The following is a 27,098-nucleotide window of genomic DNA, read 5'->3' as shown; positions in this document are numbered from 1 at the left end:
AAATGGTGAAATATGGAGGGAAAGTTTCCCTCCATGCTACCCACTTCAGATGGATAATGTAGACCCGATCCAAATCATAAAAGGGCACTTCAGGTCGGTATGCTGAGAGACCCAAGCTGTCATTCTGCTATCCACAGGGCAGGAAGAAGAAAAGGAGAACCCAACGCATGGTTCAACAAACAAAGAGAAATGGTGAGGCAATTTTGTGATTGTGGAAAGCAAACATTGATGATGACATCATGGACTGCCATGAACCCAGGAAGAAGGTTTTGTCGATGTGCCAAGTACAGAGTAAGGGAAATTAGGGTTTTGTGTTTATACTTGTTTTTTATTTTGGGTTTGTATGAATTGCAGCCACCTAATCTTGTCTGCAAACATAATGTTCTTGTCAAACTAGGAACAAGGAGGCTGCATATACTGGGATTGGGTTGATCCTGAGATGTGTCAAAGGTCAAAAGAAATAATACCTGGACTGCTAAGGTCGATGAACAAGATGGAAGCTGAGTTGGATAGGTTGAAAGAAAATTCAAGGTGCCAACAATCGAAAGTAAGGAAGCTAAGGATGTACTTGATTATCCACTGGGTTGCCATTGTCATGTGGTTGTTTTTGTTCAAATCTGGGGGAGAAGGTCCAAAATGAGTTGTAGAAGAAGCAACCGCTTATGCCGGACTGCCCGTTTTGTTTGCTCAAATATGGGACCACCTTTGTCTGTCATTGCTAAGTAGTGGACCTTTTGAGTGGTGCAGGAAGGAAATTCTTGCTTTTGCTGACTATGTAATTACCAGCACTTTCAGAATCCCGCTTGCGGGTTTCAGCGTTTTATGCTGTCGGGATGTTAACCATCTTGCTTGTGAACATGTGCTACATTGCTTTGAATTTTTGTGACAGGTGAAAGCTTTGTCTGATGAATGTATTTGTGAAATGACCTGAGTGGTGGTAGATGGGTTAATTGGGTCGGTCGCGTTACCCAATTATTTATATCCATAAGTAAAATTTTAAGATTCGCATACCCATCTATTCATGGCCGGTATGGGTAAATGTAGTTCAATAGAAATGTCAAAAAACGAGTTTGACAACCCAATTGCTCGTTTACAACCTATTTATTCTAACTTTTTACAAATTCGTCTAAATTAATTTTGAAAACTTAACTGCCAATTTATACAACCCTTTTTTTTAACTGTCATTAATTTAAATATTGACTTATAATGCCCAAAAAGCCTAATTACCAATTTTTTCTTCTCGCTATCAAATATAATATTAACCCAACATGCGAGGTAACAATGAAATAGTAAAAAGACAGAAACCCGCTTGCGGGTTTCAGCGTTATTATGCAGGCGGGATTTTAACCTGCTTGCTTGTGAACATGTACCACATTGCTTTGAATTTTTGTGACAGGACGAAAGTTTTGTCTGATGAATGTATTTGTGAAATGACCTGAGTGGTGGTAGATGGGTTAATTGGGTCGGTTGCGTTATCCAATTATTTTTATCCATATTTTTATCCTAATTACCAATTTTTTCTTCTCGCCATAAAATATAACATTAACCCGCATGCGAGGTAACGTTGAAATAGGAAAAACACAGAATCCCGCTTGCGGGTTTCAGCGTTATTATACAGTCGGGATTTTAACCATCTTGCTTGTGAACATGTACCACATTGTTTTGAATTTTTGTGACTGGTGAAAGCTTTGTCTGATGAATGTATTTGTGAAATGACCTGAGTGGTGGTAGATGGGTTTTAAATGTATTGTATCAAATTTAGGGATATAGTGGACCTGCTATGTCCCATAATTGTGAACGTTGGACCTGCTATGTAATCAGAATTTGTTGTTTAGGGATTTTAGTGTCCCAATTTGTAAAGTTTATTGCAAGTAATCTATGTCACATTAACAACAGCAATCAACTCAGAACATAAAATTTTCAGCAAAAACCTTTGATCATTCAACAAATCATCCAATACATAATAGCAATACCAGGAATGACAAAAATTCCACATTAACAGCCTCTAAATTTCACCCATCTGGACTAGCAAGACAAAGGCTATATGAGTTCCACAACAGAGGCTACCAAAAACAGAGGCTAACAAAAATTCCATATTAACAAAAAAATTCTTAGTTCCAATGGACTATATGAGTTGAACAAAAGTTCGCCACATCTGGACTAGCAAAACAGAGGCTTTTACTGCCCAATTTGATTGTATCTGCAAAATAAAAAAGGCTATATGCCTGTACAATTCTTGAGTTGGTTTGTCCAGCATCAGTTAGTTCATGCTTGAAGGCTATTTGGCCTATTGCTGCAATTTTCCCAACTTAACAGATTGGTTTCCATCCCCATGGAGCTGCACATTTTCAATTCCAAGTGACTCCTTCGCATGTCCCGCAGCTGTCTGTAATGTAGACAGGTTAACACACAAATTGCCTTGCCATGTGAATTGTGCTGGCTTAAGTCCACTGCTGGAATGAGAGGCTGTCCCCAAGTCCACGTATGAGTGTGGTGCTCTCATCGTTACTCCGTGGCTGTGGGAATAAAGTTTGCGACCATCAGCTTTGGAGCTTAACTGCAAACAAGCACATAACATGAATCAATAAGACATGACACCCATAAATAAAGACCTGATGTATGGAGACCACTTACATGAGTTGTTGTAGGACTCTTTTCCACATGCCCAGAACTATTTTGAGCATGATTATATGGGTTTTCCAGATCATCAGACCGTATTTTTACAGTTTTGAATCCCAAGTCTCCAGTCATGTCCAGTGAGCTCCTAAAGGTCCATTGCCTCAACTTACAACTATTCTTTGAGTGACCATGCTTACGACAAAATGAGCATTTTCTTCCTTTCTTTGTCACTGGTTCTTGTGCCCCTTGTTTTGGCTGATTGGCATCCAAATTTTGAGATGGACCTGTGTGACTCTGTTGCGTACTTACTCCAAGTATGTCAACGGTCACATCACTTGGACAAGCCTCGTTAGTACTTGGCTGTATAGATGGGCCTGTATCTCCAATATCACTGTTCTCCTTTGCTGAACTTGTAGTTGTCCCCTCAGTGGTTTGCTTATTTTTATCCGGACATCCTCTTTTGTTATGTCCGTATTTTTTGCAGCGGCTGCAGCTCATCATGGTGCCAACCTTGCTAACCTTGTGAGGTTTAGTTGGATTGACACAGCTGTCCCGTCTGTCTTCTTCTGAAGCCTTTTTTCTCATTTTCTTTGGCCTTCCAGCAAATCTTCTATAAGTCGGAGGCTTCATTGCTGGAAGGTCTATGTGCTCCCACAAATTAGGACCATTGATTGGATTAAGTACAGGTTCATAACTTTGTAGATACGTGATCTTCAAGTAGGTGTTGGAAACATGCTTCTCTGGTGCTTCATGTCTCCTGTTGATGGCAGCTACAGCATGGCCACATGGTATTCCCCTTAATTGCCACTTTCTACATGAACAGGTTTTGGCAGCCATGTCAACAATATACTGCTCCCCAAATGGACAGCTTATCTGATACTTCATTGTCCCAGCATATGACGCTATGCACATACACTGCTCTTGCTTAGCCTTTTCCAATATCTCAAGTATTGCTGGACAAAGAAGACCTGAATACAAAATGAAAACAATAAATTGGTCATAAATTTCTCAAAGAAATTATGAACTGACCTTAATACTAGTAAATAAATAAAATGTGTCTTAACCTTCGTGCTTGGACATTGCTTCCCTGTTCCTCTCCATCCTCTTCAGCAGGTACAAATAAATGGTCTGCAGCATGGATATGATTGGTAGTGACCTGGCCTTTAAAATTACTGCATTAAAGGACTCACACATATTATTCACCAAAATATCACAATCCAATCCACATCTAAAATGGGCTCTACACCAAGTTTTGGGATCTTTTTCATCAAGCCAAGAATGCGCAGCTGCAGATTCTTGCCCCAACTGTTCCATTTCGACTTTCCAGTGGGTAACATAAGAAGCTTTTGCGCATTTCCAAAGTCTTTCTTTTAAGGCCAGGCCTCTATGAATCTGTTTGAAATTGGTGTATAGATGTTGCACACAACACCTGTGCTCAGCTTGTGGCATTTTGTCTCTAACTGCCTGAACTAGTCCCTGTACACGTTTGAATACAACTTGGCTTAAATAAAAAGTTGTACCTGAGTTATTAAATAAAAAGTTGCTGTATAAATAAGTGCTAATACAATTTATCATACCTTTTGCTTGTCAGTCATGACACACCAATTACTGGAATCTGATATTTCCAAATCTTGTACAAGCAATCCCAAAAACCAGCTCCAATTGTCATAATTTTCCACTCTAACAACTGACAAAGCTAGTGGAAACATTTTATTATCCCCATCCATACCCACGGCTGTAAGTAGTTGTCCACCATATGTATCCTTTAAGAAGCACCCATCCAACCCAATCCAATGCCTACAGCCCTTTAGAAATCCTCTCTTCAATGGCTCTAAGCACATGTAAAGCCTTTTGAATCTGACAATCCCATTCTCATCCTCATCCGTCTCAACGAACACTGTCGATCCAGGATTTGCTCTCCTCAATTCACCACAGAAGTCCTCTAACAATGCATACTGTTTTTCATGACTGCCTTCAATTATGTCTCTTACTTTTTTCATTGTCCTATAGCCTTGTTTAAGACTGAAATCTACATTTAATTCTTCAGTCACCCTAGTCATGAGCTCCTGGACTGTCATGGATGGTGTTTTTCTCACCTCATCTACAAACAACCTGGTAGCTAGTTTTGATGTCATGTTTCTATTATGGAAGACACGTCCACAGGTGTGCTCCTTGCTAAGTGTCTTGATCTGGAAAGTGTTTTCACCTTGCATTTTTGAGCCAAAAATTTGCCATTCACAGCCTCTGCATTTCACCCGTACCCTATATGTGTCATTTTTTATGAATTGGACATCCCTTCCCTCCATAATAGCCTGGATTCTAACAGCCAACCTAAAAATAACAACTGATGAAAACCTCTGGCCTACCTTAAATCTTGGACTTCTCATTTCAGTTTTCTCATTAAAAACTGAAAATTTAGGCTTCTTATTTCTCTTACGACCATCTTCGTCTTCGGATTCACTCTCACTCTTCAACTCTCTAGAACAATCTGTTTCATATTCTGACTGCATATCCTCCACATTAACCATGTCAGGCTCATCACAAATATTTACTTCGTCAACAGCTTCTCCTTCCCTACTTGCTCTCTTCTTTCTTCTGTCTTTGCTGGTAGAAGGTCCAACTTCAGGAGCTCCTTTATGCACGCCAAATTGTTGTCCAATCTTTAAGGCTTCATCAAATAAAACATCCTCCTCAACTTGCCCCGTATAATATGGATCATCGAACTTGTCGTCAGCCTGCATATCATCATTAGCCTGCATATTATTATCAGCCTGCACATCAGTCTCATCAGCTTGGATATCATTATCAGTTGCCATTTGTGCTTCTTTCCCTGCATTATCTCTCTTGTTGTCCTCTTCTTGTTGCAAATTAGGACTTTTGGAATCAAAATTCTCATGACTGTTTGTAGCAACTTCATTACTGTTGTCATCAGCCACATTTTTCCTTCTGTTGTCCATATCATTGAAGTCAACTTCTTCCAGTATTGCTATGTCACTGTCCATTTCAGATGTTTCTTTATCTTTTGTATCCTGCTTAGCAGAAGTTTTGTGGCCTTCAGGCATGTCTACATACTCTGTTTTTTGAGTTTGAAACCTCACTGGATTATCATCAGTGCCAACTTGTAGATAAACCTCTGCCACTCTATTCAGTGGCAATGTGTTTACTAGAAGATCACAATCCCAATCACACATGCAAAAATATAGTCCAGTCTCAAGCGGCATACCAGGAATCCTACCATACCACCCAAAACGAGCATCTTTCGGGTATCCTAGTCTTACTGCACATTCATCAAGCACTTGTAGTGACCATTTTTCAGCATTACAGTTGTCTATATAGTCTACCCTTCCTCCCACGTATTCTTTGCTGGGAGAGCTTCTGAACTCACCCTGATGGTGTATCGCCAAGGAAAATGAGTTGGGCAAAATGTCATTTGGACCACACTCTGGTTAAATAAAAAAATAAATCTTTAATAATTAACCCATTAATTATTAACAACATTTTTAGCATTTGGGACCACAATGTCTTCAACAGAAGGAACATTAGGGTTCCCACAACACTCACTTTTCAGTAAAATATGCAGACCCACTAACAGTACCATCAAAAATATATAATGCCTTGGACATGCATTCCACAACCATCCAAAACCCTAACTTTTCAACAATCCTTATGGCTTTAAAACGTTTTTCTACTGCTACCGTAAATTCTTACCCAAATTCCAATTATTAAATTCAATTAAAGTACACAAAAAACTCTAAAATATTTTTCTCATACCAGTACTTGTCTTCTCTTTTGCTTTCCATTGTTTCGCTGCGGACGCGGACGCTTTTTCTCTCACATTGACTCGCTTTCTTCCCATTCTTGCAATCTTCAGTGTTTTTCAGCAACAATCATTCGGATTTTTACACACTTTGGTTTTACCCCTCCTCTCTATTTTTTCATCCAAGACAGAGGAAAGAAACGACCACTCTCTGACTGTTTCGCACTTTCCCTTCTCTGGAATTTGTCTTTGTTTGTCCTTAATTTACGACCCAAATTTACGTTTATGTCCTTATCATTTTCAGTAACAATATTCCCCCATCTTCATTAACGGAGAGTGTTTGCCACGCACTTCGACCACCAACGGCAATCAGGATTCTGTCAACAATTTTCCTTAACTGGGAGCAATTCATAAGTTTAGGGATTTAAGTGTCCCATTTTGAAGTTAAGGGACTGAAGTGGGTAATCGCCCAAAGTTTGAGGGGACAAAGTGGAATTAACCCGGGATCCAGTGTTAGGTGATGTTGCTGCCAGTAATCAGGTGGAAAACATTGGAGATGTTGCTGCTACTCATCATGTGGAAAACATTCTCCCTTTGAGATCCCTATGTGAGTAAGCGAAAGAAAAGTAGATTGGTTTCAGATACATGAATTTGTTGATGGTTTTGCTCAAATAAGTAATCATGGGAAATTGGCTTCCTGCTAGATCATAATTAATGTCCTAGGTTATTATGTGTGAGCATATAATGTTTGAATGAGTTTCCGGGGAATGGTGAATATCTCTCGTGGAAATATATACATTTTTCACATTTCTTGTTTGAGAATTGAGTTAACAAGTTAGATTGCTCCTCAAAAGTAGCATATTTCGTGGGTGGTTTTTTTTTTTTTTTTAAATATAAAAGAATTCTTTCTGGTTTTGCAGTTCAAGCATCTCATTTGTTCTTCTAGTTTCAAAACTATAAAAACTTCAATTTTGTTTTACATAAGACTGGGAGAGAGATGAGACCTGCAAATTTAGCAAAGCCCATAGTAATTTGATTTGTTGTTTCATGCGCTTCTTAAATAGACCAGTTGCATTAGCAAGGAAAGAAGAGCAGAATGAGGGGGTCGTTAAGCCAAAAAAGTATTTACTAAAAGTGCCACATTCATGCCATATGCATAGAATCCAATATAATGAGCCCCCCAAACATGTTTGGGTACTTGAGGGACTATACATGATGCTACTCATTGAAGAACTTGCAGAGAGTGTGTTTGGATAAGAAATTATTTGAAATATTATTTAAAATAATTACTATAAAATCATTTATGATATGATATATGTGAAATAAAAATATTATTGAAAATATAATTATGATACATGCAAAATAATACTCCGATAAAACTATCTGAATACACTCAATATTAGCTAGAAGTATCTACGTACAATGGAATTTGGTTTTTTCTAACACTGCTGCTGGAAGCAAAGCATTGTTTTTCCCCCAGCCAACAGAGCATGAATCTGGGTTATTATGGTGTCAATTTTCATGAAATTTATCCAGAACTTGCAATTGTACAAACAATTTGGCTTTTTTTTTTTTGTCTTCCTTCAATCTTGTATTTCATGTTAAGTAGTCGCTTTAGTAGTGAAGACATTAGGCTCTTGGAAGGCTCCAAAAGTTCATGAGCCCAACTCTTGAGTTTTAAACAAGAGCAGGATAATTTGAATAAATAAAATTCCAGTTGTTAAGGACCAATAAAACGGGTGATTCACTTATTAGTCAAGAATCATGATAATGCAAGCATATACCGCACATATAATATCTTCCTCATAAGGTAACGTATGTGAGAATAGCCAAAACAACTTTCCACTCAGAAAAAAAAAATATTTGTCCTTCTATTGTTTGGTACTCTATCCCATTTTGTAGCTTGTAGTTCCGTTATCTCTCATGACTTAAAAACTTGGCATAAGGGCTATTTTGGATCATTCTCCGCTTGATTCTCAATAGCCTAACTATGATCACTTAACATCAAAACTTCTTCCACACTTAGTTTTGCTATTACTTATAAAGTGTTGTTTATGCGATCTTGCACTCAAATTTTTGCCCAAATAAATCCAAGTGTCCAACCATGACTGCATAGAAATTCAAAATTTAGTGCAAGCACTATGTTTCCAAATGTTTTTTTTTTGTTTTTTTGTTTTTTGGGTAACACAAAAAAAGTTTAGGAGAAGGGTAAATTATCTGTTTCGATGCCTGAGCAACCAACATGCCTCATCGAGGGCTTTCATTAGTTCTTACATGACTTTATCAAAAGCTTCTGTCAAGCGCAGTGACCAAACATGATTAACTAAGCTAACTATTATTCTGGAAGTTTTAAAGTTCAGATGGTAGCATTTAAAGTTTTAAACTGCAGTATTCTAGAAGGTCTATTAAAATGTGTCATTCTCTAAAGTTATTGAATTATTTTAATCTTTAACAACTTTGATTGATGTTATCCAAAGATTATTGGTTGTTAAGTTCAAATCCCAAATCCCAGAGTAGCATGGGACATAAATCCCTAATTTATTTTAAAAAATCGTGCATAGCATGAGATATAAACCTGGTAAATACTATGATAATTCATCCCAGTTAACTAAAGGGGAATATGTGGAACTTTCCGCTCTGCAATTAACAAGATTGTATTCTAGGGTTCTAGCTCAAAAGTTAACCCAAAAAAAGGGAAAGAATCTATGAGCATATGAAGGAATGAAACTCACACTAAAACATAATTAGGCTTTGTTTGGATTGCTAAATTTTTTAGAAAAAATTCTTTGGGGGACTTTTTTTTTTTGGAAATATTCTAAATATATTTTCAAAATTACCCTTTTTTTATCTCATGTATATCAAAAAAAGTGTTACAATGCTATTTTTTACCAAACATTCTAAAAAAAATGCAATCCGAAGGTAACAGGAAAGGATGATATATGATGACATAGCCCCTAAAGTAGCCCCAAAAAAAAATAAAGAAACAACATTTAGCAGGATACGAAACCTATAGGACGAGAGTGAAATTGAAATTTGAATTTTCCAAATCTCACAACACTGCATAGTAGTAGTACATATTGGGAATGAAGGAGGGACAATTGCCAGTGCAATCATTCTGAAATAATTTTGTTCATTTAATCAGAATTTACACCTCTTGTTTAGTTTTTTTTTTTTTTATATATAAGTGGAAGAACTCGAACTCGAGACCTATCACTTACACTTCCTCCTCCGAATCACCCGTTTAGCTATTTAAATCACTTCGAAACAGAAAATAAACTTAGAACAAATTTTTGTGCCAAACATAACGTTAAGAATGATGTTCATCACCTAATCCCAGACTTATACTCTCTCTTTTTTTTTTTCCAACGAATCATGGCTCTTAACCTTCAGAAATGGTTGCATGCCCCTAATTCGTGCGTAGCATCTAAGAAACAAGGCTACTCCTACTGTAGGACGCAAGAGCTGCTGAAACATACTGACCAAGCAATTACCAAGCGCCCTCTACAAAAGCAAATAAACAATCGCGGGCAATAGCTAGCAGAAGGTCGAAAACCCTCTATATCCTTTTCCTTTCAAGTATTATCTTCAAATAAGAAAGCCAAAATCATCAGAGTGAACTGACTAACACAGTTTTCTTTTTCATCGTTAGAGAAAAATCGGTACAAAAAAAGTGCAAAAAAATTGATTGAATTAGTTTTTGTTAACACTGAAAACTGTTGACCCAAGTGGTGTGCAACATGCCCACAATTTAAATAGAGGAAAGCTGTGAATTAGTCATTAGCTAAGGGTTGCAGGGTGGAATTTGGCTAAGATTTTTTTCCTATATATTTTTTTACCAGTTTGGCTAATAGGCAGCCAATAAGATGGGTCTCATGTGTTAGTTTTTTTTTTTTTTTTTTAATAGTATAATTAATTTGAAAAAAGTTAGAAATCAGGGATGCAATAATTATAATTGTGAGGGTGGATTACATGGTAATTTAATTTAAGTGTGATTTAGGTGTCTAAGGAGTACTCAACAGATAGCCATTAGAAAAATCCTTCTTTTATAACCAAAATTGTGTAACTAAGAAATAATAATTTCTTTCCGTGTATAATTCCAATTTGCAAACGAGAATCGTGCAAATTAACGTCCCCTGTATCCGGTCCAGAAGAACCCTACGAAAACGATAAAAGAAAACGAGGCATGAAACTGCAAGAGTTCACAACCCGAAAGTAGTTCAGCAAGATTAGTAGAGAGAAATCAATGGACTCAGGGCTTCAAATCCCAGATGATATAACCTCCAATATCCTCAAAGGACTTCCAGCAAAGTCCCTCATGCGATTCAAAAGCGTCTGCAGGTCATGGTATGCCCTAATTTGTGATCCTTATTTCGCCCGTCGCCACCATATCCATTCGCATAACAGGCCTGATGCTTCCTATATACTGTTTTATGCACTAAGACGCAATAGCAAAGCAATAGCTCTTTTTCCAACAAATTCTGATGGAATTCTTTCCACCCAACTTCCGCTGCATAAATTCCAGCCCAATTTCGTACCTTGCACTAGTGTTGTCAATGGCCTAATCTGTTTGTGCAATGCCTCTAATCTTCAACTTCATTACGTGCTTAATGTGACCACAGGGGAAACAATGCTCCTTCCACAGGGGAAACATTGCCGTGAATACAGTTATAATGAAATTCTTAGGCCACGTTTTTACCTAGGATTCGACCCTGTGACAGTCAAGTATAAGTTGCTTTATTTTCATAGAGATGCAGGTGCAGGTATCATACGTGAATGCCACATTCTCACACTCGGCTCTATGTCATGGAGGGAGATACATTGCCCAAACTATGGTGAAACCATGCGTGCTGTTTCTTTTAACGGAGCCATATACTGGAAACATAAGGCAGTCATGAATGGAAAAAGATCTTTACTTTACTTTGATGTCGGGCAGGAGAAATTTGTAGTAATTGAAACTCCTCCTGAAATTGATAGTGCCGGAGGTACCATTTCACTCATCCAAGTTGGAAAAGATGTGGGTTATCTCTGCATCAAAAATTTTTGCCGCAGTTGGACCTTATGGACATTGAACATTGATGATCATCAGGCTTGGTTAAAGGATGAGAAATGTCTTCAGGATCCGGATTTAGAGGGCCCTTTCGTTGATAGACTGATTGGCAGCACCAACACGGGCGAAGTCATGGTAAAAGCAATTAGGTTCAAGCTTGGTTTTATTTCGCATGACCATGTTGATGCAAAGGAGCCACCGATATATACGAGTTTTATGATATGAGAACAGGAAAGAGTAGGAGGCCTACAATCGATTTGCCTAGCCTGCTTAAGAAAGACGGGAATGGGGATCCAGTGTTAGGTGATGTTGCTTCTTGTCATCATGTGGAAAACATTCTCCCTTTAAGATCCCTAAGTGGCTAGGTCAAGTGAAAGAACAGGCGAGTAGAATCTGTCAGTAAATAGTACATGAATTTGTTTATGTTTTGGCTTAAATAAGTCATATAGCAAATTAGTTTCCTTGCTGGACGATAATGTCCTAGGTTATTATGTTTGAATATGCATATGATGCTTGAATGAGTTCCCAGGTAAAAGGTGATCTCTTGACTCTTGTGGACATAAATTTGCCAAAACATATATATTGTTTTCCATCATTTGTTCTTTAAGGATGGATTTAATATATTCGATTATTCCTGCTAACCATGAGTACACTGAAGAATTTTTTTTTTTTTTTTGGGAAAAAGTTCAAAATTCTAAATGCTAGGAGTATGGAGCATCTACAGTATAAGGGTAGATGATACTGTTAGAAGTGTGTAATGGACTTGCCTCCTCTTTCTAGCGTACTTATTTTCGTATAGAATAGAAAAAAGTTTGTTTTTTTTTTCTTGCTATTTTGTTGGGGTTTTGTAGTCCACCATATAATGATTTGATCCAGTTTCAAAGTTAGAACAACTTTACTTTTTATTTCTACAAGATCAGACATGCGAAGTGTGGAAACTCAATGATAATTTATTTATGGCAGGTAAAAACTCAATTTTTTAAAGGTAAAAACTTAATTGATTATTCCTTCAACATATAAACAATACATACTATGTGAATGAAGTTTTCCAGCTAATAAATTTTTTGTACTTCAATAGGTTTTTTTTTTATTTTTTTTGGGTACTTCAATAGGTTATCACTCACTCAATGAAAAATATTATTAGGTTTATTTGATTTTGTAAAACTATTAAATTACAAGGAAGATAAAAAGAAATACTTAAATGTTTTTTACTGGAACAAAAGAGAGGAGGCATCAGGCCGGGTAAGGGAACAAATATTGTGTCACTCGATGAAATAAAGATTGCAAACTAAGCACCGGAATGATTTTACAAATGCTTATGATTCACTTAAGACTCTTTGCTAGGAGTTTTTCTAGTACATCTTTTAGGATGATGACCTGAAACTCTAAGTCTATGGAACTTTTGGTGCTAAATTGACAGGTTGTTGATACCTGTGCAATAATAATAATTATCCTAAGTGCCAACAAAGTAATTTCGTGTCAATTCTAGTACTGGAGCAGCGACTCTAGATGTGCAATGGGTTACTCGATTCACCCTGGTTCCGAAGAGTTTGCTTGACCTGATATACCAAAATTTGTTCACAAGAAATCTATAATTTGTATATAGGACAAGTAGGATCTTATCCTCAGGGATTGGGAGTAATTCGTTTCTACTAAAGTTCAAGTTATGGGGGGATTTTAGGGAAATTAACAATGAACTACGCTAATCAAATGTTGCAGTCAAATAAGAATTAAATAACAACTAAATAACAATCAAGTAAAAACACAAACAGTATTAGACAGCTCTAGTCAAGAATCAACTTCGAAAATGGTTCTTCTAATTGATTATCGATGCAAGAATATTCCACAAATAAACTGATAAATAAGTTATAATTGTCAAACAAACGATAACAATCAATTTCTCCGTAATTATCGATAACTCAGGTACGACCGCTGGCTATTGTCCTAATTGCAAAATAATCCTAACTACGACCATAGAATTAAATTTCACAATTGCCTTAAGACATTGAGAAACTCTGTTCTAATCAGACAACAGGCTACGAGGGTTGTCTACAAATTAACCCATATATTTCCCTAATATAACATTGATTATGTCAGTTGCTACTAATTTAGAACAATCAAACAATTACGAATACCATGAAATAATAGGAAAACTAAAATTAGTTAGATCTCGCAATTTATGTCAAACCAAATCCTCCGTTATTCCCTAGAAAAAGGGATTTAGTTTATTCTTATTGAGGAGAACCCATGCAAAATTGCAGAGATAGTTGCGGCGTACATTGTCCCAAAATTTAGATGAAAAATGCGATGGAATTAAGAACAATGCCAAAAAGAACTCCAAGCCAAAGAATGGCTAATTGTTTTCTCCTAAGTGTCTACATACGATGGAATAGAAAAGCAGCATAAAAGATGCAAAAGTCAATTGCCAAAAAGGGTCAAGAATGACGGCTACTTTTTCTTTCTAATTTCTATATAATCGCTACTCCTATTCGGCTAGCAATAAGGAGTAAAAGGCAGACTCCTAGTCTGTTCTGACTTTCTCCTCTTTGGAAACTGCCAATAAGAAGAGAAGTGGTCTAGTCTTCCAAAATTGCCCCTGGCTGTCGCATATCTTCCACGCAACAAGGAAACAAAGTCGAATCAGTCTCCACCTTGTTAACTGCTACTCAAACTCTAATGTTGGTTACCGTTAAATTGGTACATTTTTATGATATTTTGTTCCACTCCCTAAAATAATCACAAATTTTCAAAAGTGAGCAGAATCTGATAATTAATACACATTTTTGATAAGGTAATAAGAGAAATTAATGACAAAATAAATGGCAAAAATGTAACCTATCATAAATATCAGATGAAATATAGATATATTTACTGGATCTAGAATGTGTGGAACGACTTATACAAGTTTCCAAGCTCAATCCTTTCCAAAAATGGGGGAAAAAAAGCAAGCACAAGAATGCTCAATATCATTGCTTTTAGAGATCTGCCGTCTCTATTTTCATTTTGAAGTAGGTGAACTTATTACGTTTATGCTAGTCATTTGGGGAAAATTTCTAACTAGTAATGGCCTAGGTAGATTGCTGACATAAATAAGGTAACAAAACACATGCACCCCTCTTTATTTAAAGGATTCATATATAGACATGAAAGTTCTTATTTCAATAAACCATTTTCTCTTTCTTCGATGGTACGCTCAATTGAAGACTGTTGATGGGTGAATGGATACTTGATTTTTACCCATTTTTACATCTAACTCTTATCCAATTAATTTTGCTTACAGTTTCTCTCTCTTCCGATAACATTTATCGCTTTTAATCAATTTAAATTGTTCATTTTTATCTATATATGGTAACTTTATTTACTATGAATTTAATTGTTACACAGGTAAATATATTACCTTTGACATATAGAAATGAATATATCATTAGGTCCCGTATCTCGTGTGTTTTCTCCACAATTTATTCATCTCTTTAGGAGTTCTGAAAATCCAAAGGCAGCCTCTATTATCAGGAATGGTAATTGGGCGGGGCCAAGCGGGAAAAATTATACTGCAGCAGTGATTTAGTCGGTTGCTGCCACCCCTCCTTAGTTCCCTTTGATTACTCAAGCTGACTCTGCATTTTGGAATCCTAGTCTTAATAGTCATTGTATATGGTAGGTTATACTAATAATTGCAGAGAGGGAGTCCCTATAGTTTGTGTACTCTTCTTGAGAATCAACAAAATGATGGGAGCTTACCAAAAAAAAAAACTAATATATCATTTATGAAAAATTAAAATAAATTTGAGTAGATGTTTAATTGTAAAATCTAATTACTGTCTCAAAGATTACTTGTTGTTTCTTTTTGATGCATTATACTGTTTAATGAATACTAATTATGACTTTGCAATCAACTTACATATCGAAGTTTCTAAAAACTAATACGGTAGTTAAATGCTTGGAACACAATAATAATTTTCTGATATAAATACGAATAATATGTAAAAACACTATTGATGATTTATTTATGATTCATAGCAAATTACAATAAAAATATTCCATGCTGACACATCGACTATATATATATATACTTTGACATGCTTAAATCGTTGGCTCCACCAGAAAAGGTGAAGTATAATTACAAGCAAGCGTCTATACAGTGACTTTAGAAGTATACTGTTTGATTTTTTGTGATTTGGAAACTGGATGTTCTAGGACTAGTACAATCACCGGTCCATGGCGGCCTAAGGGCATAGTTGGCCGGTTGCTTCCATTAGTTGCTGGTCCTGCTGCGGGTGATCGATCATGTGGAAAACATTCTTCCCTTGGAGACTCGCCCTGGAAAGAAGAATAGAGATGAAGAAAACAGCATAAACAGTGTTTTTAATTCACTTATAGAAAGTTATGTTCAACATTGTTACGTGCCAATGGTTTGTAAAAGTACTCAATATCTCAGGTGTTTAGATTTATTTTCTCTGTAACTTTTTTCTTTTTGGTATATGCTTCGGACAATGTTGAATTTTCAGGTCAATCTGTTGTAGTTGACCAAGCAGCATGAAGGGCAACTGATTGGGCAACTGATAAAACCACAAGTCCTGTCTTCACGTTCCTGTCGCCATTCTTTTCATTTGATTTAAAGAACTAAATATTTTTCTATCGACAATGTTTCCATTTCTGTACCCAAGTGAAGTGAAGAAATCAGGAAAAGAAGGTGACGAAGCAAGCATGAATACTTGGTGTAGGAGGGAAATGTTCGTACTCTTGAGAGCCCATTCAATTTAGAATTTGATGATTGAATACAAAAACCAGCATATTCTTTTTCTGCTAGGGTGATTGTCCTTGTGAAAATTGGCACCGAGAAATCTTAGAACAACATAAAAACAAAAGAAACTGGAATTGTTGTGTAATTACTTAGGAAATATACTAATTTAAGCATGTCAAAATATCACTATACATCCATTTTTTACTTAGAGAAAAATACAATTTTAGTCCTTAATATTTGGTTTGTGTGCCAAATTAGTTCCTAATGTATCGATCAAAGCAAATACAGTCACAAAAATTTTTAGAGAAAAATTCAGTTTTAGTCCTTAATATTTGGCTTGTCTGCCAAATTAATCCCTAATATTTCAACCAAAACAAATACTCTTCCAATTTTTTTTTATTTCAGCCATTAGGACAATTGATGAAAATTTCAACAATAACTAACGGTCATTGCCATTAGTCAACAATTTTAATTTTGCACTTATGGTCCCCAATGTTTGGAATTCGAATCATAATTGTCCTCTAAATTTTAAATAAGGATATTGAGGATTTTGGAATTAAATAAGATGCAAATTAAAATCAAATTATGATAAATGGGTAATAAAAGTCTAATAATAAAAATATAAAAGGAGCACATCACTCATAAGGGGATAGATGTAATTTAGTCAAATCACAAGGTTTATTTTGTAATTTGGCCAAGGCACGAGGGAGGAAGATATAATAAACTTGTAAAATAAAGTACATATGCACCTCCTATTGCTTGAGGGATAAATTTTTTATGAGGATTTATGAATACTAGATCTTATGTACACTAACATTGGATAGGCTATCACATTTGGATAAATGATATTTATGCACAACCTATGGTTTCAAAATCTATACATAACCCCCTCATGATTTGGATTAAAGTATCAAAGTGATGGAAATGGTCATTCGTAACGGAACTTTTAAAAATGTCAAAATTACCCTTATAAATGCATGACACACTAACTCCGTATGATTTTATATTTTACCATATAACCCCCTTATGATTTAATGCTTTACCATATAACCTCCTTATGATTTTCAAAATATACACATAACCCCCCTTGGTTAATAAATAATTTTCAACTTTACATAAGTGTATTTTTGATATATTAGATGACTCCATTACGAATGATCATTTTCATCATTTTGACACTTTAATCTAAACCATGAAAGAATTATGTATAGCTTTTGAAACCATAGGGGGGTTATGTTAAAAAAACTAAACCACAAGGAGGTAAAGTGTAATTTGTCCTATTTTCTTTCGTTTATATATTTGATATCCTAAATTCACAAACATACTTGTACGTTATATAAAGGTTTTCTTTATTTCATAACGTTTTTTTTTCTAAAAACATTTTCTAGCAGGAAGAGGTGAGAATTAAGGAGCGGGGAGGGAATAGTGAGATTTGAATCCAAGACCTCTAATTTTTGAAACCTCAAATCTCTATTTTGCAACCTAAGAATATATGATCAGCACATAAATAAAGGGTAAATTACACAAACTTGCTTGTAGATTCACAAATTGCCACAAAACTCTCTAACATTTTAAAATATCTACAAAACTCCCTATGATTTCAAGCAAAGTGAAAATTTGATAGAAAATAACCCCCATAAAGTCTTTAGTTGAAATATCAGTATTGTTCTTGTTTAGGTATTAAATTGACAATGGCACGAGCATTTTTCCATAAAATCATATGGGAATTTCGTCAATAAATGCAAAACTTACAACCGTAAAAGTGGATATTTATGTAAATTATAAAGGTTTAGGCGAATATTATGATTTTGTCATGCACATTTTTTTGATCACATCTAGATGAGTCACCGTAATAGTTGGTATTTTTGTCTATTTTCTACTTCACATAAAATTATAGGAGATCATGTAGATATTTTAAAACCTTAAAAAGGAACATGTAGCAATATGAAAAATCACAGTGGAGTTAAGTGTAATTTACACAAAAATATAGATGGACTAACTCTCACCTTAGAGCCTTCATAAAATCCATCGAGATAAATAGCGGCGGAGGAGGGTGAACAGACCGGGTTGAACGAAAAAGTGGCGAGGATGAAGAGGAGAAAGATCAGCAGGCAATCAGACTTCAAAATCCCTGTTGATGTAGTCTTCGATGTGCTCAAAAGACTTCCAGCAAAGTCGCCCATGCGATTCAAAGCGGTCTCTAAGGCATGGCATCGCCTAATCTGCGATCCCTACTTTGCAGAATCTCACCGTGATTATTCTCATATTAGGCCTGATGCCTCCTATTTTCTATTTGGATTCGTTCAAATACTATTGTCCCAACAAATCTTAATGAATGCTTTTCCTCCCAAATTCCTACTCATGCTTTCCAAAATTATGTGCTTTGCACCGAAATTGTGCTTGGCCTTGTCTGTTTGTTAGAGAAGAAAATTCTGCAGCCTCACATCCTCAATCTCACCACAGGGGAGAAGATGGCTCTTCCATGGACACCGTTGAGTGCTGTAAACAGATACGAAACTGTTAGCCGTTCTTATGCCATGGGTTTTGATCCATCTACCAAGAAATATGTAGTCATCTTCATACTTAAAAATAAAGAAAATTTAAATAAGGAGTGTAGGATCCTTGCCTTGGGAGCCCCATCATGGAGGAAAATACACGAGTTACCAATTTGGGGACTTTCTCAAAGGAATATATGCGCTAATGGAACCATATATTGGATGGATGAATTAGCCATGAATGGTAGGAGAGGTATTCAGTGTTTCAGTGTTGCTGGGGAGAAATTTGAAGTACTTTTTGGACCTGAAGGTGTCAAAACCACAGGGCAATTAGCACAAGTTAGAGGGTGTTTGACTTTTTTATGCCCGAAAGATGCTTCTTCAGGCATGTGTGACCTCTGGAGAATGGACAGGAATAAGAACAAAGTCTGGACCAAGACCACAATTCAAATCAAATTGTGGGACTCTCCTCCTGTTATGCTTGAAATTAAAATTATTGGCTCCACAAAAAGAGGTGAAATCTTAATTATAGTTGGTAGCAAGTGGCCACCTAGGGGCAAATTAATTGTTTATGATTTGGAAACTGGAAAATTTAGGACTACTTGGATCACCTGTCCATCGCATCCTAAGGGCAAAGTTTGAGACCTGATTTTCTTAGTTTCTCATGCTTCTGCGGGCGATCATGTGGAAAACATTCTTCCCCTGGAGACTTGCAAGGGAAAGAAGAACAGAAAAGAACAAATCAGCTTAAAATGTGTATCAAGTTCACTATTTGACAGTTATGTTCAACATTAATGCGCAGAGTCATACGTGCAATGATTGTAACAGTGATGAATTTTCTCTAGTGTTGGGGTTTATTTTACTGTTAGATTCCGTGATTCTACAGATATTCTGTGATTTGGCTAGCTTCTATATAGTATAGTTTTGAATGATATGTATTTTACCTCAAAAAAGAGAATGCAAGTTTTTTCAGGAATGACTTTCTTGCAAATTTGGTGTCTGGATATTACTGGATAACTGTTACTCATCTTTCTATCATCTTTCTGTCTTGTTTTTATTGGGAAAATCTGCAACTATTGTTGACTCGGGTATTTGAAATTTCAAAATCTCAGTGACCATCTCTCATGCAGTGGCGAGGTTCCAATTTTGAAGATGACATGTTTCAGCTGACAAATTTAACAAGTTCGGTTGGCAGTAGTACTGAAATTTCACTTGCATCAAAGTATTCCAATTCATGATCCACATATTGAAACATCGTGTAGTTTAATAAGAGTAGCCTTGGTTCTTGAGTTACAAAGAGAAAATGATAATGTGCCTTTAGAAGTGTGAGCCCACGTAGCACAATGCAACTAATATATCTATTCTTAATATGTGCTCATTCACTACATTGTCACTTTTCAGAACGATAACCCGAATGATCGTCTTCAATATCTGCATTGACCAAATGCCTTTAACTGAACTGCAAAAAAGAAAAAAAAAAAAGGGATTTAGGACTAAGCTATACGTATTTATATAAAATCACATAGTGAAATGCATATTTGACACACATAATAATATGTGGAAGAAGAGGAGTTATATTAATCACAAACAAAACCCTTACAATTGCTTTAATTTTGCTTAAACTCTTCTCGATTAAATATGATAATAAAAACCTTATGTATAATGCACAAGGCTTGGTAATTTAGAAACCAAACGAAAAACTACTAAATATTGCTCTATACCTAGAACAAGAAAATTACTGAAATTTGACTAGAACAAGAATTTCTAAATCAACAATGGGAAACATCAAAAATTTGGTTTAATTATGCCAACATATAGGAATTTCCACCTTTCTTTCATATTTCTGTTTCCTAATTCGCTCACCCTTTTCCAGAAGGAAAACTAATGAATTGCGTTTCCTTTCCCATCCGGGGCGATGCACTCATCAGCAGCCCGGCCGGATAAATTATTGGAAACCATACTAAGTTCAATATAAATGGTAAGTAGCCCAGCACCATGTCCCTGAACAAAGAATTGAGGCGAAGCTGAAGACTAAATTAAGGATTCTATGGGGAGATTTAAGTGGAACTGGAAGAATAAGGCTATGGAGAAGGGTAAGGGAAACGTTTCAAAGCCTCCCCAACTTCCAGAAGATGTAATCTTCAATGTGCTCAAACGGCTGCCTGCCAAGTCTCTAATGCGATTCAAGTGCATCTGCAAAGCGTGGCATAGCCTGATTCGGGATCCTTACTTCGCTGAATCCCACTATATCTATTCTCAATCCAGGCCTGATGCGTCCTACTTTCTGTTTTTCAATTGCGCCACAGGAAGCCGCTAGCAGTTTTTCCTACAAATCCTGATGCCCATTATTCCACTCAGCTTCCAACAAATATATTGGATGTTTATTTCGAGCTGTGCACCAATGTTGTCAATGGCCTTATGTGTTTGTATGATGGAGACCATAAAAAATTCAATTTGCTCAATCTATCGACAAAAGAAATTGTAACCCTGCCATGGCATCGGTCAATGCATTCTTATTTGAGCCCTAGCTATTTCTTGGGTTTTGATCCTGTCACAAAACAATATAAGGTGCTTTACTTTCATAGACATGAAAGTCGAATTCTAGAAGAAGACAGCAAAAAAGAGGCTTATGTACTTACTTTGGCCAACAAATCATGGAGGAAGATGACAAATTGTCCCCAATTTCTAGTTGTCGATACCTTTATTTATGTTGATGGTGCGATTTATTGGAAGGATAAATTATTCAACCCTAAGGGTGAAAGGGTGATACAGTTTTTCAATGTTGGAGAGGAAAGATTTTCTTTACTTTCTACTCCGAGAGAGTTTACAGAAGAAAACGAGTTCTTCATAGCCGAAATTAAAGGAAATTTTGCTGTGGGAAGCTTTGGTGACGAAATATTCAAGTTGTGGATAATGAACAAGGATGATTATGTCTGGGTAGAGGATCAAATTCAACTTCCTGTGACTTTGATTCAGGAACGTACATATCAAGTTATTGGAACCACCAATAGCGGTGAGATCTTATTGACATCAAAATTTTTCTTAGACGATAGCTGGACGGATTTGATCTTTTACGATTTGAACACAAAAAGATACAGGCTTGGAAATTTGACATTACCACAAGAGCAACCTCTTGCTGTTGGTACCCTTCTTTCACTAGCTAGTAAAGTTTCCGTAAGCCTTCATGTGGAAAACGTAATCCCTCTAGAATTTGCGAGTGATCAGCAGAATAATTAGCCAGAAAGCCGAAGAAGTTAGCTAAAATGGCAAAGATGCAACAAGAAAGCCGAAGAAGTCTTAGTATATTCATTTTTTCTTTCTGCTTGGTTTAGTAATGTCGACGTAGCGTATTGCTGCCTCTTCAGTTGACTTCTAGATGTATTGCTGGACTATATGATGCTAGAGATTTTTTAATGTTTTGAGCTGATTTATCCAAGTATTGGACATAAAACTCTACTATTATAGGATTTCTTGAAAAATATAATGAGTCCAGATTGTAATCCAGCATTCTATGTCTTGTTGATATAAATGAAACTTCTAAAATTTTCATTAATTTAAACCTTTTCCTAGATTTTGTTATTTCATCACTCCATCCAGTAGTTCAACTGCTACCCTTTTGTCTTCTTTCTTCTCTTTTTCATGACAAATTGGCGGTGTTGCTGCAAGAACTGATTTAATAGGCATGATTCTCTTGGTGCTCCCAATTGATCAAGGAAACAAAAAAAAAAAAAAAAGAAGGAAGAAGAAGAAAGAAAGAAAACGCATATGATATCAATACAAAGAGGAGAAAAGAAATCACCCATTGAAAAAGGCAAAGATGTAAAGTTTAAGTCATCTTTGTGGTCATGGTAGCTATGGTGAGGACAAGGATTTTAGAATAATAAACCTCCTTTTTTTGGTTGTTTTTAGATTAATTAGCCTATATTCATTCTCTTTTTCCATTATGATTGAGATTTACAGTTTCTACTACATTTTAAAATCGAATACATATTTCATGTGTTTGACTTAGCTTCTACATATTTACTTTCTGTGTTAGTGAAATTTTGCATGTGGATCATTAACCATTTGTTTGTGAGAAAGAAAAAGGTTGGTGATATCAGTATGACCATCATGAAAATAAGTGCAGGAGTCTTAGGATGTTAATTTTTCTTTGTATTTGGTTTATGAATGTTTGTAGTTGCGTATTGGTGCATCTACAACAGGATTTTGCTACGAGATTATAAGGTTTTAATTTAGAGAAATTTTTTGTGCATAACTCTCTATTGGTCTCTCCATTTACTTATAACTAGATTACAAAAATTTTATAAAATCAATTGATTGTGTCTTTCCCTTTCTTTAGATCTCTAGACCAATAATTAAAAAAAATAATATTCTTTTAAAAATATTTTGACATTAAATTTACACGAAATATTTGCGTGAAGAATAAATTGAAATTGTAACAAAATTTATAACGGAAACACTTCATCAATTTCGTATTAAATTTTATATATAATTAACATGAGTAATCAAATATTTTTATTAATACTACCGATTTTTAAAATATTTTCTGAATTCAATTTATTGGGATGTAATAGTGAGAAATTTTTCCAATACAATAGGGAGGAGCTTAGTCCATGTTTTCAGCTAATTTACACAACTGTTATTTGGATTTACTTTCTGGAAGACTATTCCGAATGGCAATCCATCTTTCTATATTTATTAGATTCAAAAGGAATTTTTAAATTTATGCCTATTAACGTATTCTTTTCTCATGGTCAATTTTCTGAGCAACACAGGGTAAGCGCAAGCTAGCTTCTATTATATACTCTGTAGATGTGATTCGTGTGTTTGGCCAGCTTCTACAAAATTTGCTTAAGTGAAAATTACCTTTGGATATCATTAAAGGATTTGTTCATTAGAATCTATTTTGGGTGATTTACGGGTGACTTATCTTTAAATGGATTGGTTGAAATAGCTTTCGGCTGCTAATCTTTCTAGCGAATTGAATAGCTACTTTTTTCATCTTTGAATCTAAATAACCCAAAGGCAAAATTAAATAAACAAATTGCTTCTTCCAACAAGATCTGATGAGCTTAAGGCAAAAGTATCTTGGTGAAAAAGGTTAAAACTGCAATAACAAAATGTTGGAACTGAGATTGTTTACCAAAATTAGAAAGGGATAATTTCAAAAACCTCCCATGAAGTTTTTAACAATTTCACTTAGTACCCTTGAAGTTTTAAAAATTACACATACTTCCCTTGAATTTACTATTTGGGTAACAAAAACTATTCAATGGTCAAAATTTTGAATGAATAACCCAAATTGCTCTCATGAAATTGTGAAGCTTATTTTACCTTCTTATCAAATTCTATAAAACAAAATATGGAATATACACAAAATCTCAAACCTACTCTCAACTTTCATCTCTACCATTTTAAACCTTTCATATTCTTACATCTCAAATTAGTACCATTATCATCATGACCATCGCTACCATCAGTCCTTAAATTCTAAAATCTCAACCTAATTTACAAAAGGAAAAAAATCAATACTGTTAAAGTTAAAAGATTTCATTAGGTGTATTAATATAATATCCTATCCCTCAAATATTGGACTACCATTTCATGCCCATTATATTTAAATCTTTAACTTACACCTTCTTCTATTCATCTTTATATCTTTCAAGCCAAACTAAAATTAATTTGTAATATGTTAGAGTTATGTTTAGGACATAATTAGTTATTCTATAAGTGACCTTGTTTTTGTTTCCATTAAATATTTAATTGTGTGGTGCAATCCTATGCACAAGATTAGGAGCATATTATTTAATTGAATGAAAATATTAATATATTAAGGTTCATATGCTCATTTTATGGGATCAAGAGAGGTAAGTGTAATATTAAAAATCTCAAGGGTACTAGATGAAATTGTCAGAAAACCAAGGGAGGTTTCTGAAATTATCCCAATTAGAAACTATCTACTGATTCTTACTTCTTTTTCACATAAGTATTATCTTCTAAAAATTAAAACTTGATACTTAAACTGTTTACGAGAATTCCGGTCAAGAGAGAATTTTTTTTTCTTGCAATTAAAAGTTTTTTTTTTTTTTTTACACAATCCATCCATGGATTTTTAGGACAGGTTCATATCAACAGAAGCTATGAAAGTTGTGCAACTTTCCACAATAATTCACACCCTCTATCATGTTAAGTAAAAGCAAATTCATAGCCAGGTAAGTCTGCATTTTGTTGTTTTCTGTTGTATTCTTTCCCAGGTGACAGAATACTTAGTTGCTGAAGCCTTTCATTTTCTGCTATCTTAGTTCTGAAATAAGCATTATCCTGTTCCAGCTGAATTTCTTTCTTTTGCACGGAATCCGTCTCCACAGATGTCATTTCGTGTAGAAATCCGTATCTTGCATGGTCCTGCCACTCAGTTATTGTCCAGATGACCAAAGTTAAGCTTTTGTTCTGCCCTGCCCAATTGAACAATTTACACTCAGCATAAATGTCATGAATGCTCAATGCTATAATTCTGCAGTGATCTCATTGAGATTGGATTCCAACAATAACTCCGAAAAATCAGCATCACCAGATTCTCCTGCCTGCATAGCCAAGCTCTCACTCTGGTATTGCCGTTATTTGGCAAAAAAAAAACCTCGTAGGGAACATGACCAAAGTCCCACAGCTAAAGGAATATGAATGCCTCCTAACTCAACAAGCGCAGATTAGGGTAACCTAACTTATCCAATCTGATGTCCCCGCGGACCAACCTTGGCAATTGCGAAAACGAATCATAAACAATATTAGAACCTAACTCCGTCCCAATCTTGGATAACCGGTCTGCAGGAACATTTGCTTGACGATAACAATGGGTGACGGAATGAAAAAATTGTCGAAAAACTAGCAACTCATCCAACTCTCGTTGCAAACCCCATGGGTATCTACTAACCCCCTTAACCATTTGGACTAAAACCAAAGAATCAGATTCCAAGTGCAAGCAACTGAAACCTCTGAAAACACTCATCTTAACTCCAAATAACAAAGCCTTCAATTCTGAATGTAAGCTAGAAGTCTCTCCCCAGTAACACGTAAAGCCTAACAAAAATGTTCCCGCACTATCCCTCAACACCCCCCACCTCCACTCCTTCCCGGATTCCCCAAAGAGCAGCCATCAGTGTTCAATTTAAAAATTTTCAAAACAGGAGGAATCCATCTAACTAAGATGACCTTAGTCGATTTCTTCCATCCAACCAGTGAAGCATAAAATCTTGGCCACGAGTGTCTCCCAACTTCCATGTCCTTATAATGCAATTGGAAAATATCACAGAGATCCGAGAAAACAAACCTATGCACTTGCATGGCGTTCAGCACCTTCCCTTCCCACAATGCTACATTTCTTGCTTTCCAAAGATGCCAGCAAATCAGCGATGGCAGCACCTGATGAAGAAGTCTAAGTAACTTGTTCTTAGCAGGCCGCAGCCACCATTGAATAATTGCATGTTTTATCGTTGAAGGAGTGGCAAACGCACCAACCTCGACTTGAAACGAGACCCAAACCTGTCGAGGGATTTCACCAACACACAAAACATGATCAATCGAATCCAAACCGGGATTTTCACAACAAAAACATCTTGATGGTCCGCACACACCCAAACGTTGCAACTCCTCCATCACAGGCAGTCGACTAGACAACATCCTCATCATAAAAAAAGAGATTTTTGTTGGTAGAGCTTGCAACCAAAAATTAGTTGAGAAAATTGAAGTGTTGGAAACCTTTCGGACCAGATTATACGCAGAAGAAATGGTGAAGAAACCTGAAATATGTGAATCCCACACCATCCTATCAGGCTGATTAGAATGAACATCAGGAGGTGGTATTTGCATAATCATAGAGACAATATTTTCCGGAAGCCATTGACGAAGCATTTGAGCGTTCCAATGACCATTAAAAACAAAATCTGCCACTGTATGATTGCCAAAGACCTCAACCCGCTGACACAATGGACCTTTACCCATCCAATTCTCATGCCAAAAGTCCAAAGGTTGATACTAAAGTTGATACTAAAAACTCTTTTCCGAAATTCCAAAGGTAAATTTCCATTTTATGGTTTATGTATCATTTCGTTTTTTAAGAAAAATTTCTAACAAAGAAGGAGCGAAAATTAAGAAGTAAGAATTTGAAGCCAAAACCTCTAAATCTTGAAATCTCAACCTTAACCACCAATCATTTTGTTTCCGGAGCTTATTTCTCACTATCCAAGCAAACAAATCAGTAAACTGTGAAAGTTATTAGGATACTTTCTGTTCAATTATACACATGTTTTGGTCTTCTAAGAGTTTGAGAACATAATTGAGCAGGCAGCTGCTAGCCAATATTCTGCATTGTAGCCAAATTCAATTAATTAGGAATCTACATTTTCCATTCATGCTTCTATTTCCTAATTTTCTCAAACTTTT

General features: G+C 35.8%; 4 protein-coding genes across 4 annotated transcripts; all 4 read left to right on the top strand.

Annotated features, from left to right (window-relative positions):
* The first annotated feature begins 13 nt into the window (after nt 1-13).
* Nucleotides 14-640, top strand: LOC113766589. The gene is made up of 2 exons (XM_027310764.1): nt 14-291; nt 398-640. Exons 1-2 carry the CDS (start codon nt 100-102, stop codon nt 638-640), a joined length of 435 nt encoding a protein of 144 aa, XP_027166565.1. The 5' UTR covers nt 14-99.
* A 9,979-nt stretch (nt 641-10,619) lies between these two features.
* Nucleotides 10,620-11,648, top strand: LOC113766588 (F-box protein At5g65850-like). The gene has a single exon (XM_027310763.1). It carries the CDS (start codon nt 10,620-10,622, stop codon nt 11,646-11,648), a length of 1,029 nt encoding a protein of 342 aa, XP_027166564.1.
* Nucleotides 11,649-18,635: 6,987 nt separating this feature from the next.
* LOC113766587 (F-box protein At4g19940-like) lies at nt 18,636-19,301 on the top strand. The gene has a single exon (XM_027310762.1). It carries the CDS (start codon nt 18,636-18,638, stop codon nt 19,299-19,301), a length of 666 nt encoding a protein of 221 aa, XP_027166563.1.
* A 1,405-nt stretch (nt 19,302-20,706) lies between these two features.
* On the top strand, nt 20,707-21,896 carry LOC113766586 (putative F-box protein At1g53550). Its single transcript, XM_027310761.1, has 2 exons — nt 20,707-20,846; nt 20,966-21,896. The coding sequence occupies exons 1-2, from the start codon at nt 20,707-20,709 to the stop codon at nt 21,894-21,896; spliced, it is 1,071 nt and encodes a 356-aa protein (XP_027166562.1).
* Nucleotides 21,897-27,098: the final 5,202 nt, after the last annotated feature.

Source organism: Coffea eugenioides, chromosome 3, assembly GCF_003713205.1.
Source record: "Coffea eugenioides isolate CCC68of chromosome 3, Ceug_1.0, whole genome shotgun sequence".
NCBI classification, from domain to species: domain Eukaryota; kingdom Viridiplantae; phylum Streptophyta; class Magnoliopsida; order Gentianales; family Rubiaceae; genus Coffea; species Coffea eugenioides.
This window is presented reverse-complemented; position numbering and strand designations above follow the sequence as displayed.